The sequence below is a fragment of the Elephas maximus genome, chromosome X, assembly GCF_024166365.1.
Source record: "Elephas maximus indicus isolate mEleMax1 chromosome X, mEleMax1 primary haplotype, whole genome shotgun sequence".
In the NCBI taxonomy this organism is placed as follows: Eukaryota; Metazoa; Chordata; class Mammalia; order Proboscidea; family Elephantidae; genus Elephas; species Elephas maximus.
In genome coordinates, this window is record NC_064846.1 from 37,309,283 (window position 1) to 37,325,441 (window position 16,159).

The window sequence follows — 16,159 nt, forward strand, 5'->3', positions numbered from 1 at the left end:
GGGCCGACTGTGGAACAGACCATCAATTCCTCATATGCAAGTTCAAGCTGAAATTGAGGAAACTCAGAGCAAGTCCACAAGAGCCAAAATATGACCTTGAGGATATCCCACCTGAATTTAGAGACCATCTCAAGAATGGATTTGACGCATTGAACACTAGTGACCGAAGACCAGATGAGTTGTGGAATGACATCAAGGACATCATCCATGAAGAAAGCAAGAGGTCACTGAAAAGACAGGAAAGAAAGAAAAGACCAAGATGGATGTCAGAGGAGACTCTGAAACTTGCTCTTGAACGTCGAGCAGCTAAAGCGAAAGGAAGAATTGATGAAGTTAAAGAACTGAACAGAAGATTTCAAAGGGCCTCTCGAGAAGACAAAGTATTATAATGACATGTGCAAAGAGCTGGAGATGGAAAACCAAAAGGGAAGAACACGCTCAGTATTTCTCAAGCTGAAAGAGCTGAAGAAAAAATTCAAGCCTCGAGTTGCAATAGTGAAGGATTCTCTGGGGAAGATATTAAACGATGCAGGAAGAATGAAAAGAAAATGGAAGGAGTACACAGAGTCATTATACCAAAAAGAATTAGTTGATATTCAACCATTTCAAGAGGTGGCATATGATCAGGAACCGATGGTACTGAAGGAAGAAGTCCAAGCTGCTCTGAAGGCATTGGCGAAAAGCAAGGCTCCAGGAATTGATGGAATATCAGTTGAGATGTTTCAACAAACAGATGCACTGCTGGAAGTGCTCATTGGTCTATGCCAAGAAATGTGGAAGACAGCTTCCTGGCCAACTGACTGGAAGAGATCCATATTTATGCCTATTTTGTAATTAGAGAGCAAAAAATTGTGTTTATTACCCAATGGTGCTATATCTCTGCTAAAAGAATACAATATATATCACATTACCAGACTAAGTGCTCATCATTATATTTCCAACTCACAGGAAAGCAGTGGTCAAAAAACAAGAATATTTGAAAGAGATTATCTTATCCCAGCAGAATTCTTCGCAAAAATAAAAAAGGAAAATGAGGCTACAACCAAAGTAAGTTTCTGACTGGCTTATTTTTTAGCCAAGCAAGGAAAGCCATTCACTGATGGCAAGTTAATTAAAGCATATTTGACTGCAGCACCCAAAGAAATATGCCCACGGAAAACAAACTTGTTTAAGACTATTAGCCTTTTTGCTGAGAACAATAGCTCAAAGAGTTGAGGAGATTGGAAGCAATATCAGTAGTTTAAAAACAAGGCAAATTATTTCAAGTAGTTTTCCTTGGCTCTTGACGAGTTGACAGATGTTACTAATACTGCTCAGTTGTCATTGTTTTACTTAAGGACTCAATGCAGAGTTTAAAGTGACTGAAGAATTGACCTCTTTGTGAAATTTTGTATGGTCTGTGTGGAACAACTACAGATGAGAATATTTTCAAAGAAGTTGGAAAATACTAATTCAGAACAACCTGAAGTAGAATCTGCTAAGATGTGTCACAAATATTTATGGAGTAGAAAAAGGCTGAGCTGGACAAATCTATAAAGCTTGTAAAAATGTAAGTTGTTTGAATCCTATGCTTATTCACTGTATTAGTAATCAGGCAGTATTTTGCAGGGAAATATTTGAATCTATCATGGGCTATTGAACCAGTAGTGTCAGTACTGAACTTCATTTGTTCTCATGGATTTAGCCTTGTCGGTTCCATGCATTTTTGTCAGAAATAGAAGCTGAATATTCTGACCTGCCCTACCAATAGTAGTTCAGTGGCTTAGCAGCAGTAAAGTTTTATTGAGATTTTTAAAAACTCAGGGCTGAGTTTGACATTTTTCTGAATGAGAAGAACCACTGTCAATCACTATTATTGAACAGTGAATGGCTTTTACAATTAGCTTTTGCTGCAGACTTGACAATGTTTTGTAATGAATTGAACCTAAAATTATAAGACAAACAGCATTTATATGTGAAACGTACACTGGGATAAAGTCATTTTGATGACAACTGACATTTGAATCGCAAGTGATGTCACCCTGCTTTAATCGCTTCCAAGGCTGCCAAAAGTTAAAACAAAAAACAAGATTACAATTCCCACATAAATTTGCAATGGATATATTTTCTGAGCTCAAACTACATACAGTTCAAACAACATTTTTTGGACCTTGATGAAAGTGCAAAGGAAATTTCTAGATTTCAAAATCAATTTAACTGTGTAATTGAGGAGCTTCCACCAAAAGTTCAACTGGAAATACTTAACCTGCAATGTAATGACATGCTAAAAGACAAATATCAAGAGAAGAATCTAAAAGCATTCTATAAATGCCTTCCAAGAGATGAATGTGCTCAACTTAAATCATATGCTTGTGGAATGATATCAATATTTGTTAGTACTTGTCTGTGAGAAAAAACATTTTCAAAGATGAAATACATGTCATTACAGATAAACGTTAACGGATGAATATTTGCAACAAATTTTAATGATAGGGAACATTCACTTTGAACCCCAATTAAGTAAAATTGAATGCCATTCCTCTCATTAGTGGACCTGTAGTATAAAAAATTGTGCTCAGTTATTAATATTATATTTCAAAATTTATCAATAAAACATTTGTGGAAATTTGTTTTCTTTCTTGTTACATAACAAAAAAAATTTTTTTTCTTTATTTAAGTACCTATATAATATCCTTGATTTTGTTTCTTGGCTCGAAAATCCTAAGATATTTACTTTCTGAACCTTTACAGAAAATTTTGTCCACCCCCGCACTAGACTAAACCACATGAAGGATGAGACTACGTTTAGTTCATTATTATAAACCAGGATATACCATAGTATAAAACCCGATGCTGTCGAGTCCATTCTGACTCATAGCAACACTATAGGACAGAGTAGACCTGCCCCGTAGAGTTTCCAAGGAGTGCCTGGTGGATTTGAACTGCTGACCTTTTGGTTAAGCAGCTGTAGCACTTAACCACTATGCCACCAGGGTTTCCATACCATACCGTACCGTACCATACCGTACCGTACCGTACCATACCATACCATAGTATAGTCTGTCTATCATCTATCTATCTATCTATCTATCTATCTATCTATCTATCTATCTATCTATCTATCTATCTATCTATCTATCTATCTATCTATCTATCTATCTATCATCTATCTATCTATCTATCTATCTATCTATCTATCTATCTATCTATCCATCTATCCATCTATCATCTATCTATCCATCTATCCATCCATCCATCCATCTATCATCTATCCTCTATCCATCTATCATCTATCCTCTATCCATCTATCATCTATCCGTCTATCATCCATCTATCTATCATCCATCTATCTATGTATCATCCATCTATCTATCATCTATCTATATCATCTATCATCATTCAATCTATCTATCTATCATCTATCTATCTATATCATTTATCTATCATCTATCAATCTATCATCTATCTATGTATTTATCTATCTATCTATATTAAATCAAGAAATATCAAATAACATAGAATTATAGGGATGACATTGGACTAAGACCTAAGGAATAAACACTGTGGTTTTCTAAGACTTATATTGATATTTCTTTTATATTTTACTTAATTTATGTTCATTCAAGGGCTGACAGATTGCCTTAAACTTTACAACATGTGTATCTTGAACATTACACTTCTTCCAGCCAACCTGTCCATTTCTTAGTCATAAGGCTTGCTGTCTTCAGTTAGTTCTCTGTTAGAAAACTAGTCTTTTGGCACCATCACTTGGATTATTGAAGTTATCCAATATAAGCTGTCTCACTTGTTCTGGATTGCCCCAGGCTCCTGTCCTCCACAAAGAGCATTCTGGGAGAGTTCCTGGGTTGGAGAAGGAAAGGTGGAAGATACTCCCTTATACCTGTGGCAAACAGAATCATTACAATGCTTGTACTTGCAAATCATTGAACTGAAATGTGTCCAGTATCCAGAATATATAAAGAACTTTTACAACTCAACAATAAAAGGACAAACAACCCAATTTAAAATTGGCAAAGGATTTGAATAGGCATTTCCCCAATGAAGATATACAAATGGCCGACAAGCACATGAAAAGATGCGCGACATTATTTGTCATCATTAGTCATCTTCCCTGACGTAAATCAAAATCGAGATGAAATACCATTTCACATCCACTACAATGTCTAGAATAAAAATAAACAACAAGTGTTGGCAAGCAGAAATTGCTGGTGGGACTGTAAAACGGTGTAGCCGCTTTGGAAAACAGTCTGGCGGTTCCTCAAAAGATTAAACATAGAGTTACCATATAACCAGGAATTCCATTCCTAGGTTTATATGCAAAAGAACTGAAAACAACTGTTATCACAAAAACTTGTACAGGAATGTTCATAGCAGCATTTTTATAATATCCCAAAAGTGGAAACAATCCAAATGGTCACCAGCTGATGAATGGATAAACAAAATGTGGTACATCCATTCAATGGAATATTATTCAGACATAAAAAGGAATGAAGTACTGATACATGCTATATGGAAGAACCTTGAAAACATCATGCTAAGTGAAGACATTCACAAAAGACCACATATTGTATTATTCCATTTATATGCAGTGTCCAGAGTAGGCAAATCCATAGAGGCAGAACTACATTAGTGGTTGCCAGGGGTAGGGAAAGTGGAGATGGGAGTGACTGCTAATGGTTCTGGAATTTCTTTCTGTGGTGATGAAATGTTCTGGAATAAAAACCAGTGAATTACACACTTTAAAAAGGTGAATTTTATGTTATGTTAATTATATCTCAGTTAAAAAAAAAAGATGCCTCTACTTCATTAGGCACTCATCCTGAAGACAGCCATTAAAATAAAAATCATATTTAGAGGTACACCTGAAGCTTGAATATGTATGTAATGTGTAATAACGGCCCTTTGTTATACCTGGGCATACATATAAACCAAAAAAACCAAACTTGTTACCATGGAGTCGATTCTGACTCATGGCGACCCTAGAGGTCAGAGTAGAACTCTCCCATAGGGTTTCCAAGGAGCGCTGGTGGATTCGAACTGCTGACTTTTTGGTTAGCAGCTGATGAGTTTAACCACCGCACCACCAGGGCTCCATATATACATATACATATACACACATTCACATATATATACAGACACACACTCACAAATATTTATACATAAATAATATTAAGAGTGCCCCAAGTAAAACAGTCCCAGTTAACTCAAGCCAAGGCAAAGGAGATTCTAGTTTGCTCAAGGCGACCCCCGAGCTTTTAGCCTAACGGGACCTTCCGGAAGCCCCTATGGCTATTACTAACACGTGACCAGAATAACAAGGGAAGGGCGCAAAGCGCGCTTGTGACGTCATTTTTGTGCGTCCCTTATTCTTGGGCATTGAGTTTCCGGGCTTCTTTGAACTATGCCCAAAGTAGTGTCCAGATCCGTAGTCTGCTCCGACACCCGGGACAGGGAGGAATATGACGATGGCGAGAAGCCCCTCCACGTCTACTACTGTTTGTGCGGCCAGATGGTCCTGGTGCTGGGTAAGTAGTCGGGAACTGGGGAGCGTCTGCAAGGAGCGAAACTTCGGGTTCTTGAGGGCGAAATTCCTCTGGCTGGTATGTGGGAGCCAAGTCTTACTGAAGATTGGTGGTCTTTTCCTCTCCACGAGAATCCTCCGTACCATCCTCGCCCGACTCCTTTTTAACATCGTTCCTGTTTAACTTTGTGACTCTGTTATCCAGACTTCTACCCCCTGAAAACTAAGCTCCCTCTTTTGGAAAAAATATCCCGTATCTCCTTCTCCTCGCAAGCTTTTCAAAAACTACCTCCTCCGGAAACATTGTAACCTTTCTCTGGGATACAAGAATGCTGTAATAGTTTCATCTTAGATCAAAAGAACATAAAACCGTTCTCTGGTCCTACGTTTTTCTCCTGCTATAACCCCATTTCTTTGTTTTTATAGCAAAACTTCTCGAAAGAGTTGCCTATATTGGTTTTCTCTGCATTCTCACTTCCCATTCTCTCTTCAGCCCACTTCGGACAGGCCTGCCTTCTTACTTCACCATCTAAACCATACTTGTCAAGGTTACAAACTGAACTCCACATTGCCAGTTCCAATGGTCAGTTATCAATGCTCATGTTAATCTCCCTCTCTCAGTATTGATTGCTCCCTCCTCCTTGAAACACCTTTTTCTTTTGTTTCCAAGACTCCACTCTGTCCTGATTTTTCCTCCTACCTCAGATTTTACCCTTTCTCAGTGTCTGGGTTTTTCTTTTTCACATTTTAGGCATTGCAAGGCTCTGAGTCTCAGCCCTCTGATTTATTCACGATCTGAACTCATTCCCCAGGTCATCTCAACGAATTCCGAGCTTTAAATACCATCTGTGTCCTGATGACTCCCAAATGTTCATTTTTTTAAATAGTTTTTATTGTGCTTTAAGTGAAAGTTTACAAATTAAGTCAGTCTCTCACACAAAAATCCATATACACCTTGCTACACACTCCCAATTACTTTTTTTTTTAAATAAGACAGCCCACTCTCTCCCTCCACTCTCCTTTTTCATGTCCATTTCACCAGCCTCTAACCCCCCACACCCTCTCATCTCCCCTCCAGGCAGGAGACGCCAACATAGTCTCAAGTGTCCACCTGATCCAAGAAGCTCACTCCTCACCACTATCCCTCTTCAACCCATTGTCCAGTCCAATGCATGTCTGAAGAGTTGGCCTCGGGAATGGTTCCTGTCCTGGGCCAACAGAAGGTCTGGGGGCCATGACCACCGGGGTCCTTCCAGTCTCAGTCAGACCATTAAGTCTGGTCTTATGAGAACCAAAAGTTCATTTTTAACCTAGGCTTTTCCTCAAACTCTAATTGCCTGTTTAACATTTCCACTTGGATGTCTGATAGGTCTTTCAGATTTATCATGTTCAAAATTGAATTCATGATTTCCTACTCCCTGTCATCTAACTGCTCCTTTCATAGTCTTCCCTGTTGCAGTGAATGGTACCACTGTTCATACAGTTGTTGTTAGGTGCTGTCGAGTCGGTTCCAACTCATAGTGACCCTGTGTGCAACAGAACGAAACACTGCTGGGTCCTGTGCCATCCTCATGATCGTTGTTCATCTAGTAGCTCAGATCAAAAACCCGCAGTCATCTTTGACTCCTCTCTCTCTCATACCTTACATCCATCTAACCCATCAGCAAATTGTGCAGGTGCTTCCTTGAAAATCTATCCAGAATCTGACCACTTCTTACCACTTCCATTTCTACTACATAGTCCAAGCCATCATCATCTCTGACCTGGATTGGCGTAGTAGTCTCTTGCTCTCCCTGCCTCCATTCTTGTCCCCTCTAGCCTATTTTCCACATAGCAGTCATAGTTACTTTCCTGTTCAAAACTAGTGGTTTCCTATAACATCTTTTTTTGAGTGGAACAAGATCTTTATTTATTTTTTAAATATTTTATTGTATTTTTGGTGAAAGTTTACACAGTAAATTAGGTTCCCATTTGACAGTTCTTTTACACATTGTTCTGTGACATTAGTTACGTTTTTCACAGTGTGTCAGCATTCTCTTTAACTGCATTCTGGTTGTTTTGTTTCCAGTACTCTAGTTTCCCTGCCTCCCTATCTTCTTATCTTTGCTTTAGAGTAATTGTTGACCTTTTGGTCTCATAGTTTTTTTTTTTTTTTTTTAGTAGAGCACCGTACTTACGGGTAATATCCTTTATTTTGTGTGCCACTCTGCTATTTTGCTAAAAGGTGATCTTGGGATATTTTTGGTTCAAGTTTTAAAGAGTATCTCAGGGCGATAGTCTCAGGGAGTCCTCTGGTCTCAGCTGCTCCAGTAAATCTGGACTTTTTGAGAATTTGAGTTCTGTTCCATGTTTTTCTCCCTTCTATCAGGGTCCACCTATTGTGGCCCTGATCAGAATACTTGGTAGTGGTAGCTGGGTACAATGTAGTTCTTCTGCTCTCAGGGTCCTAGAACATCTAGAATAAAACCAAAGTCCATACCAAGACCCTGTGTGATCAGGCCCCTAGCGACCTCTCAGACTTCATCTCCTGACAGTCTTCTCCTTGCTCACTGCATTTTAGCCGCACAGGTCTTCCTGCTTTCTCTTTACCGTGTCGAAAATATTCCTGCCCCAGGAACTTTGTATTTCTTCTGCCTCAGACACTCTTCACTCAGCGCCCCTCATTTCATTTAGGCCTCTGCTTAAATGTCACTTCCTTAGAGAACACTTCCCCTGACTACCTTATCTAAAATAGCATCCCTGTTGCTCTCTGCCTGCTTGACCTGCCTAATTTTTCTTGGTAGCACTTATCACTATCTGAGATCACTATTTATCCTCTGACCCTGTCTGAATTTTTTGTTAACACTTATCACTGTCTGAAATCATACATTTCTTTTGTAAGTTTTTTGCCTCCGCTAGAATGAAGCCTTCATCAAGGCAGGAACTTTGTCTGCTTTCTTGTTTGTAAGTCACCAGTATGGTGTTAGACTAGTACATGGCACATAGAGGGCCCTCATATATTTATTGAATAAATGAATGAATGGCAAGGAGGTGTGGTGGGAAGAACATGGGCTTTGGATCATTTACATCTGGATCTGAATTCCTCTCCTGCTTCTTACTGGATGCAAATCTCTTACCTTTGTAACCATCAGTTCTCTCATCTCTAAAATAAGAATAAAAATGTGTACTTCAGCGGGTTGCCGTGAAGAGTAAATGAGCTAATGTGTAAACTGTCCAGTGCTTTCTCACTACTCTCTACCTCCTCCATTAACCTGAATCATTCTGGCCACTTTGTCTGTGACCCTTTAGGTACTTAGTTTGCATTATATCAATTTTCCATCTGCTTTATAACTGTAGCTAAATTAGTTTCCAGTAGGTTTTCATATTAAAACTCCAACTGAGGTGGGTCATTTGCATACAGTATGTATTATATCCTACCTGCCCTCTCTCTCCTGAGCACTTATCCACCTTTTCCAATGCTGCCCTCATACACATTGCAGTGTGCTTGATTGTCTCTGATTCTAATGCATTGTAACACCAACCAAGTATACCGTGATCACAGAAATATTCATAGAAAGCTTGAATTGCAGTGCCGAGAAGGACTTTTAAGGTAATATAATCCACTTATGCTTCAAATAGGAGTCCCTGGGTAGCACAAAAGGTTAAGCACTCAACTACAAGCCAAAAGATTGGCAATTTGAACCCACCCAGAGGTGCCTTGGAAGACTAGCCTGGTGATGTGCTTTTGAAAGGTCACGGTCTTAAAAACCCTATGGAACAGTTCTACTCTCAACACATGAGGTCGCCATGAGTCAGAATTGACTCCACGGCAACTAACAGCAATAGTCTTTCAAATGAGGGGAGGACTAAGAAAGAGGAAATGATTTGCCAAAGATCACAAGGGTAGTGACAGAGCTGGAACCAAAATCCAGGTCTCCAGTTCCAACCAGGGACCCAATAGATGGTCCCAGATGGAACGGGAGAAAGATGTAGAACAAAACTCAAATTCCTGAAAAAAGGCCAGACTTACTGAACCGGTAGAGACTAGAAGAACTCCCAATGACTAGCCCTGGAGATACTCTTTAAGCTTGGAACTCAAACCACTCCCAGAGGTCACCTTTCAGCCAAATGACAGATTGGCCCATAAAATAAATATTATCACCCGTGAGTACTGTGCTTCTCAAAATAATCATCTAGATGAAACCAAATGGTTAACATTTACTCTAGACCAAAGATGAGAAGGCTACGGGGGATAGGGAAGCTGGATTAATGAAACAGAACAACCAAAATGGAACTAACAAGAATGCTGATATATTGTGAAGAATGTAACCAGTGTCACTGAAAAATATGTGTAGAAATTGTTAAATGAGAACTGTCTTAGTCATCTAGTGCTGCTATAACAGAAATACCACAAGTGGATGACTTTAACAAAGAGAAATTTATTCTCTCACAGTTTAGTAAGCTAGAAGTCCAAATTCAGGGCATCAACTCCAGAGGAAGGCTTTCTCTATCAGCTCTGGAGGAAGGTCTTTGTCATCAGTCTTCCCCTGGTTGAGGAGTTTCTCAGGTTAAGGGACCCCAGATCCAAAGGATAAGCTCTGCTCCCAGCACTGCTTTCTTGGTAGTATGAGGTCCCACTCTCTCTACTTCCTTCCCTTTCCTTTTGTCTCTTGAGAGGTAAAAGGTGGTGCAGGCCACACCCCAGGGAAACTCCCTTTACTTGTTGGATCAGGGATGTGACCTTAGCAAGGGTGTTACAATTCCACCCTAATCCTCTTTAACATAATCTAATCTTGTCTCGTTAACCACAGGCAGAGATTAGGATTTACAACACTTGTAAGAAAATTATATCAATCACAAAATGGAGGACAGACATACAATACTGGGAATTATGGCCCAGCCAAATTGGTACACATATTTTGGGGAGACACAATTCAATCCATGACAGGAACTTAATTTCCTATGTAAAGTTTCCAAAAAAATGCAATAAAATATTAAAAGAAAAACCCAGGTCTCCTGACACCAAGTCATTTTTAGTTGGCAAATTCAATGCTAGGCTTCAATGTGTATAACAATTATAGTGGAAAAAAAAATTAGACTGCTAAGGGCCCCACAGAAAGCTTCTGATTGTCCCAGGATATTTTTTGGTGGCTCTAGTGACCAAATCTTTCTCCATTCCTTCAGACTGTCAGTTAGAGAAGTTACCCATGAGGCCCCGGGATCGATCTCGTGTGATTGATGCTGCCAAACACGCCCATAAGTTTTGTAATACAGAAGATGAGGAAACTGTGTACCTCCGGAGGTAAGAGGTTGACACTGTCAGTCTAGGATTTCCCTATTGTGTTGGGGTCTAGATCTGAGGACTATAAATCCCCGTGCAGTGTTGAGCATGTCATCCAGTTGGGCCCAATCCTTTGATGTTTCTGGTAGTTCTCTAACTTCTTAGTGCAGCAATACCCTTATTGTGCTTTGTTGAAATGGTGCTAAGGTGTGATTCTATTACCATATGATCGCTGTAATTTGGCTTTTTTGCAAGTAGGATCAGTTCAAACAACCTGTAATCCTTTGGAGCGTACCATGTGCCAGGCACTGAGCTAGGGGCTGGATCTGTGAAGATGAATAAGCTATGGTTCCTATCATTAAAGAGCTCACAGCACAGTGAAGACATACACTACCTATTGTGACATGAGGGGAGCCCTGGTGGTGCAGTAGTTAAAGCATTCAGCCGACCTTTAGGTCAGCAGTTCAAACCTACCAGCTGCTTCCCGGGAGAAAGATGTGGCAGTCTGCTTCCGTAAAGATTTACAGTCTTGGAAACCCTATACGGCGGTTCTGCTCTGTCCTACAGAGTCCCTATGAATTAGAATCCACTCGACAGCAGTAGGTTTGTTGTGATATGATAGACTACTGGGGTGTGAACAAAAGGTGTGGGAAAACAGGGGGGAGTAGGTCATTCTGTCTGAATGAAGGTCAGGAAAGGCTTCAAAAGGAGGTGGCATTTATTTTGGGCCTTGAACTAGGATTGCACCAAGTAGCTGAGGGGGTGAGGAATACTCCAGGTAGAGCAAATATGGAAGCATTAAAAAGACCAAGCATGGAGTGCTTGGGAAAATTGAAGTCACCTGGGGTTGGCGCACAGGTTACTTTATAGGAACGGGTTTATGTGTACTGGGATGGGAAAAGTAAAGTGCTGAAGTAGACCAGCTTGGACTTTATCTGTAGGCAATGGAGAGGCATCACTGATTTTTAAGCAGGAAAGTGACATGGTTAGATCTGTTTTAGATTTGGAGGTCCTTGGTGTATATGAGAAATTGAAACCTGGGAAGGGACAAAGTTACATAGAGAGTGTAGAGCAAGAGAGGGGGCTGAAAATGCAATCTTGGGAAACACTGGCATGTAAAAAGCAGACAAAATAATTGGAACAGAATCAGGAGAACCTGGTAGTTTGGAAGACGAGAGGAGAGAGTTTTAAGACGTGTGGGGGGCGGGGGCGGGGAGCAGAGGGTTTTTCCTCGACAGGTTGCCAAATGCCACGAAGCAATCAATCCTGAGGAATTCAAAAGTCCATCCATTTATTCAGCAAATATTTACTGAGTTGCTACTGTGTGCCAGGTACTGTCTTAGGAGCCTGGGAATACAAGCAAAAAGCCTTGCCCTTATGGAGCTTATATTCTAGAGTCGAACCAGAAAAAGCTACGGGTTGACAGCTAGCTGTTTATTTAAGAAACCAAACTGTTGTCAGCCCACACTAATGAAAAGAGTTAGAAACCATTTCTGGATAACTTTCAGCAGTAAATCAGGTATCAAGCACCATTGTAACAACTGGGCATTTAGAATTGTGCAGCTGAAGAGAAAATTGGTTATCTGTGGGATACAACTAGGAGTGCAGATTATAAAACAAAAATCGCAAAGCAATGCCCACCAGAAAATATCATGAAAATACGCCATTATGGTATTGTCTTAGTCATCTAGTGCTGCTATAACAGAAATACCACAAGTGGGTGTCTTTAACAAAGAGAAATTTATTCTCTCACAGTCCAGTAGGCTGCAAGTCCAAACTCAGGGCATCAGCTCCAGAGGAGTGCTTACTCTGTCTGCTCCTTGTCATCAATCTCCCCCTGAACTAGGAGTTTCCGCACAGGGACCCCTGATCCAAAGGACGCACTATGCTGTGATGCTTCTTTCTTGGTGGTATGAGGTCCCCAACTCTCTGCTCGCTTCCCTTTCCTTTTATCCCTTGTAAGATAAAAGGTGGTTGGTATGGATTGAATTATATCCCCCCCCGCCCCCCAAAATGTGTGTATCGACTTCGTTAGGCCATGTGTGGTTGTCCTCCATTTTGTGATTGTAATTTTATGTTGAGAGGTTTAGGGTGGGATTGTAACACCACCCTTACTCAGGTCACCTCCCTGATCCAAGGTAAAGAGAGTTTCCCTGGGGTGCAGCCTGCATCACCTTTTATCTCTCAAGAGATAAAAGGAAAGGGAAGCAAGCAGAGAGTTGGGGACCTCATACCACCAAGAAAGCAGCACCAGGAGCAGAGCGCGTCCTTTGGATACGGGGTCCCTGCGCCTGAGAAGCTCCTTGACCAGGGGGACATTGAGGACAAGGACCTTCCTCCAGAGCTGACAAAGAGAAAAAGGCTTCCTCTGGAGCCAACGCCATGAATTTGGACTTCTAGCCTACTAGACTGTGAGAAAATAAATTTCTCTTTGTTAAGGCCATCCCCTTGTGCTATTTCTGTTATGGCAGCACTAGATGACTAAGACAGTGGTGCAGGCCACAGCCCAGGGAAACTCCCTTTACAGTGGATCAAGGATGTGACCTGAGCAAGGGTGTTACATCCCAACCTAATCCTCTCTAACCACAGGCAGAGATTATGATTTATAACAGTTAGGAAAATTGTAAAATTGAGGACAGCCACATAATACTGGGAATCATGGCCTAACCAAGTTGATGCATATTTTGGGGGGACAGAGTTCAATCCATGACAGGTATATAGGAAGGTTTATAAATAACGTGTTTTATCTAGGGCTAATCCATTCTCTTGTGGTTAGTCTCCTTCCATTAACCTTTATTTAGGTTTCTGATTTTGAAAATTATCATCTTTGGGATCATTTAAAAATATTTATTAGGGTCTTCAGTTAATACAAAAAGTATCTAACAACACAACTAGGCTGCAAGCTTCTGTGGTGCTATAAGACAGATGCCATTACCTCTAAGCCAGAAAACTGCTGGGTGGCCCTAGACCGAAGTAGAAACCCCAGGCTCCAATCAGCTTGATCCTGGAGGTGAGTCAGGTATTACCCAGGTTGGTGGCCTCTGGTTAAATGAGTCTGTTGGGCCATAGAGTTCTTAGAATTTCATGGTAAACTTCCCCATCAGTTGACACAGTTCCTGTTCTAATCATGAATAGTTGTTCCAAGGGTCCACTCTAGTGTGCTTCCTGTTGACCAAGGTGGAATTTCGGTCTGCTCTTACCTGTCCTGTTCTTCTAGCTGAGTATGGGAAGCACCGGTTACTGCCCAGTGCGTACCCTGGAGCCCATCACTTTCCACCTCCAAGCCTCTTCATGCTATCGTGATACTATCATTCCCTAGTACTCTCTTTCCCTTCATTCACCACTCCCCCAATTGTGAATCCAGTGGGTGCTTTTCTGTCCATGTCTTTCTTAACCATGCCTGCCTTGATGCACTCTCCTGCTTTGATTTTTGTGAAGCTGCCCTTGTGTGGTTCCTCATCTTCTTTGGACTTCTCAATCTTCTGGATTCTTACTATTCTGTCTGTCCCTTAAATGTTGGTATTCTCCAGGGTTCTTACCTTAATTTTGTCCCCTCTTTTATACTCTCGTTGGGCATTCTCATCACTGCACGTAGCATCAGTTACACTTATATACTGATGAGTCTCAAAATCTAGATCTGCCTGCATTTCTCTCTTGCTTTCCAGAACAGTATATCTAACTGCCTATTCTACCTCTTTGCCTGGATTGCATGTCCTACCTCAGACCCAACATGACCAAGGCCAAACTCATTGTTTCTCCACTGTGGAGAATAGTGCACATGGATTCACTCAATAGTACTCCAACACTCCTCAATTATACCTTCCTATTTTTTGTTTTATTTTATACACTAGTGTCTGTAAGGTTAGAGTCCATACTCCAGCTCTCTCTACCCCCAACAGCTAGGGTTATACATGTGACTTAGCTTTTGCCAAGTGAAATGAATGTATGTAGAAGTTGTTGAACAGGGTTTCCAAGGAAAGCCCTTTTTTGCTCTTTTATCCTTCCTGCCTTTTGGAAAGTGTACATAATTGGAATACCAGCAACCATCCTAGAAGCAGGAAGGAAAAGTCACAAAATTTGCAGAGCTTTTGCCCTGCTATCCTTGAGTCTCTGAATCATTGCCTGGAACTGCCTTCCTCTGGACTCCTTTTACATGAGAGAACAAACTCTTGTGTTTAAGCTACTGCGGTTAGGTTTCTTACTATCAACACAATTCCTTGCTTTTCCTCCTCTAATGATGCATGAAAGAAGTGGTTAAGGTACTTGGCTGCTAACTGAAAGGTCGGTGGTTCAAACCCACCAGCTGTTCTGCGAGAGAAAAGACCTGGCGATTTGCTCCCATAAAGATTTCAGCCTAGGAAACCCTATGAGGTGGTTCTACTCTGTCCTATAGGGTCACTATGAGTCAGAGTCGACTCCACAGCACACAGCAACACCAACAACAGCATGATGAATGATACCACCATTGGTGTGATATGGTGGCCCACGCTAGAAATCTGGGAGTCGCTCCTTGCTTTGTCTCACCCATTCCCCCACCATTCCTGTACACAGCCAGTCACTCCCCTTGTACTACTGACTCTGCCTTCACTCTGTCTGCTACTGACTGAATTATTTTCTTTATCTAAAGTGCACATCATGTCAGTCCCCTGCTTAAAACCTTTCTGTGGCTCTTTATCACCTACAGCAGCTTTCAAACATTTGTAGAGAACATATCCTTTCTTCAAATGTTATCCAGAAGTATAGACAAATAAGACCGGTAAGCAGGAAGCTGCTCTGATTAGCAAGAGTCGTGCCCAGTTGTTAAGGACCCCCCCTCCCTATCCTACAGGGGTCAGTGATGCACAATTTGGAAACCCTGGTGGCATACCTGCTAACCAAAATGATCTGCTAACCAAAAGGTCAGCAATTCACATGTACCAGGTGCTCCTTGGAAACTCTGTGGAACAGTTCTACTCTGTCCTATAGGGTCGCTATGACTCGGAATCGACTCGATGGCAACAGGTTTGATTTTTGGTTTTTGGTTCACAATTTAAAATCTAAGCCTGGAGGCCATCTCTGGTCTGGCATTGGCTTACCCATTCATCCTCATCTCCTGGTACTCCCTTGATTTTTTCTTTTTTTAACAGCAACAAATATTTAATATTTTTTTAAACAAAAGTGTTTCACATAGTTTCTGTGAATCAGGAATTCAGAAGCAGCTTAGCTGGATGGTTCTAATCCCAAGTCTCTTATGGGGCTGTGGTCAAGATGTTGGCATGAGTGTAGTCATCTGAAGGCATGATTAGGGCTGAAGGATCTACTTCCAGGGGGGCCTAGTCACTTAGCTGGCAACTTAATGCTAACTATTGGCAAGAAGCCTCAGTTCCTCTGCACAATGA

At 41.0% G+C, this 16,159-nt stretch overlaps 1 protein-coding gene across 1 annotated transcript in view; it reads left to right on the plus strand.

Annotated features, from left to right (window-relative positions):
• The first annotated feature begins 5,338 nt into the window (after positions 1-5,338).
• STEEP1 (STING1 ER exit protein 1) overlaps positions 5,339-16,159 on the plus strand; it is a 37,535-nt gene continuing 26,714 nt past the window's right edge. Inside the window, exons 1-2 of the mRNA XM_049872681.1 lie at positions 5,339-5,525; positions 10,685-10,802. Of these exons, the coding sequence (XP_049728638.1) occupies positions 5,402-5,525; positions 10,685-10,802 (242 nt within the window). The 5' untranslated portion in view covers positions 5,339-5,401. The remainder of the gene's footprint in view (positions 5,526-10,684; positions 10,803-16,159) is intronic.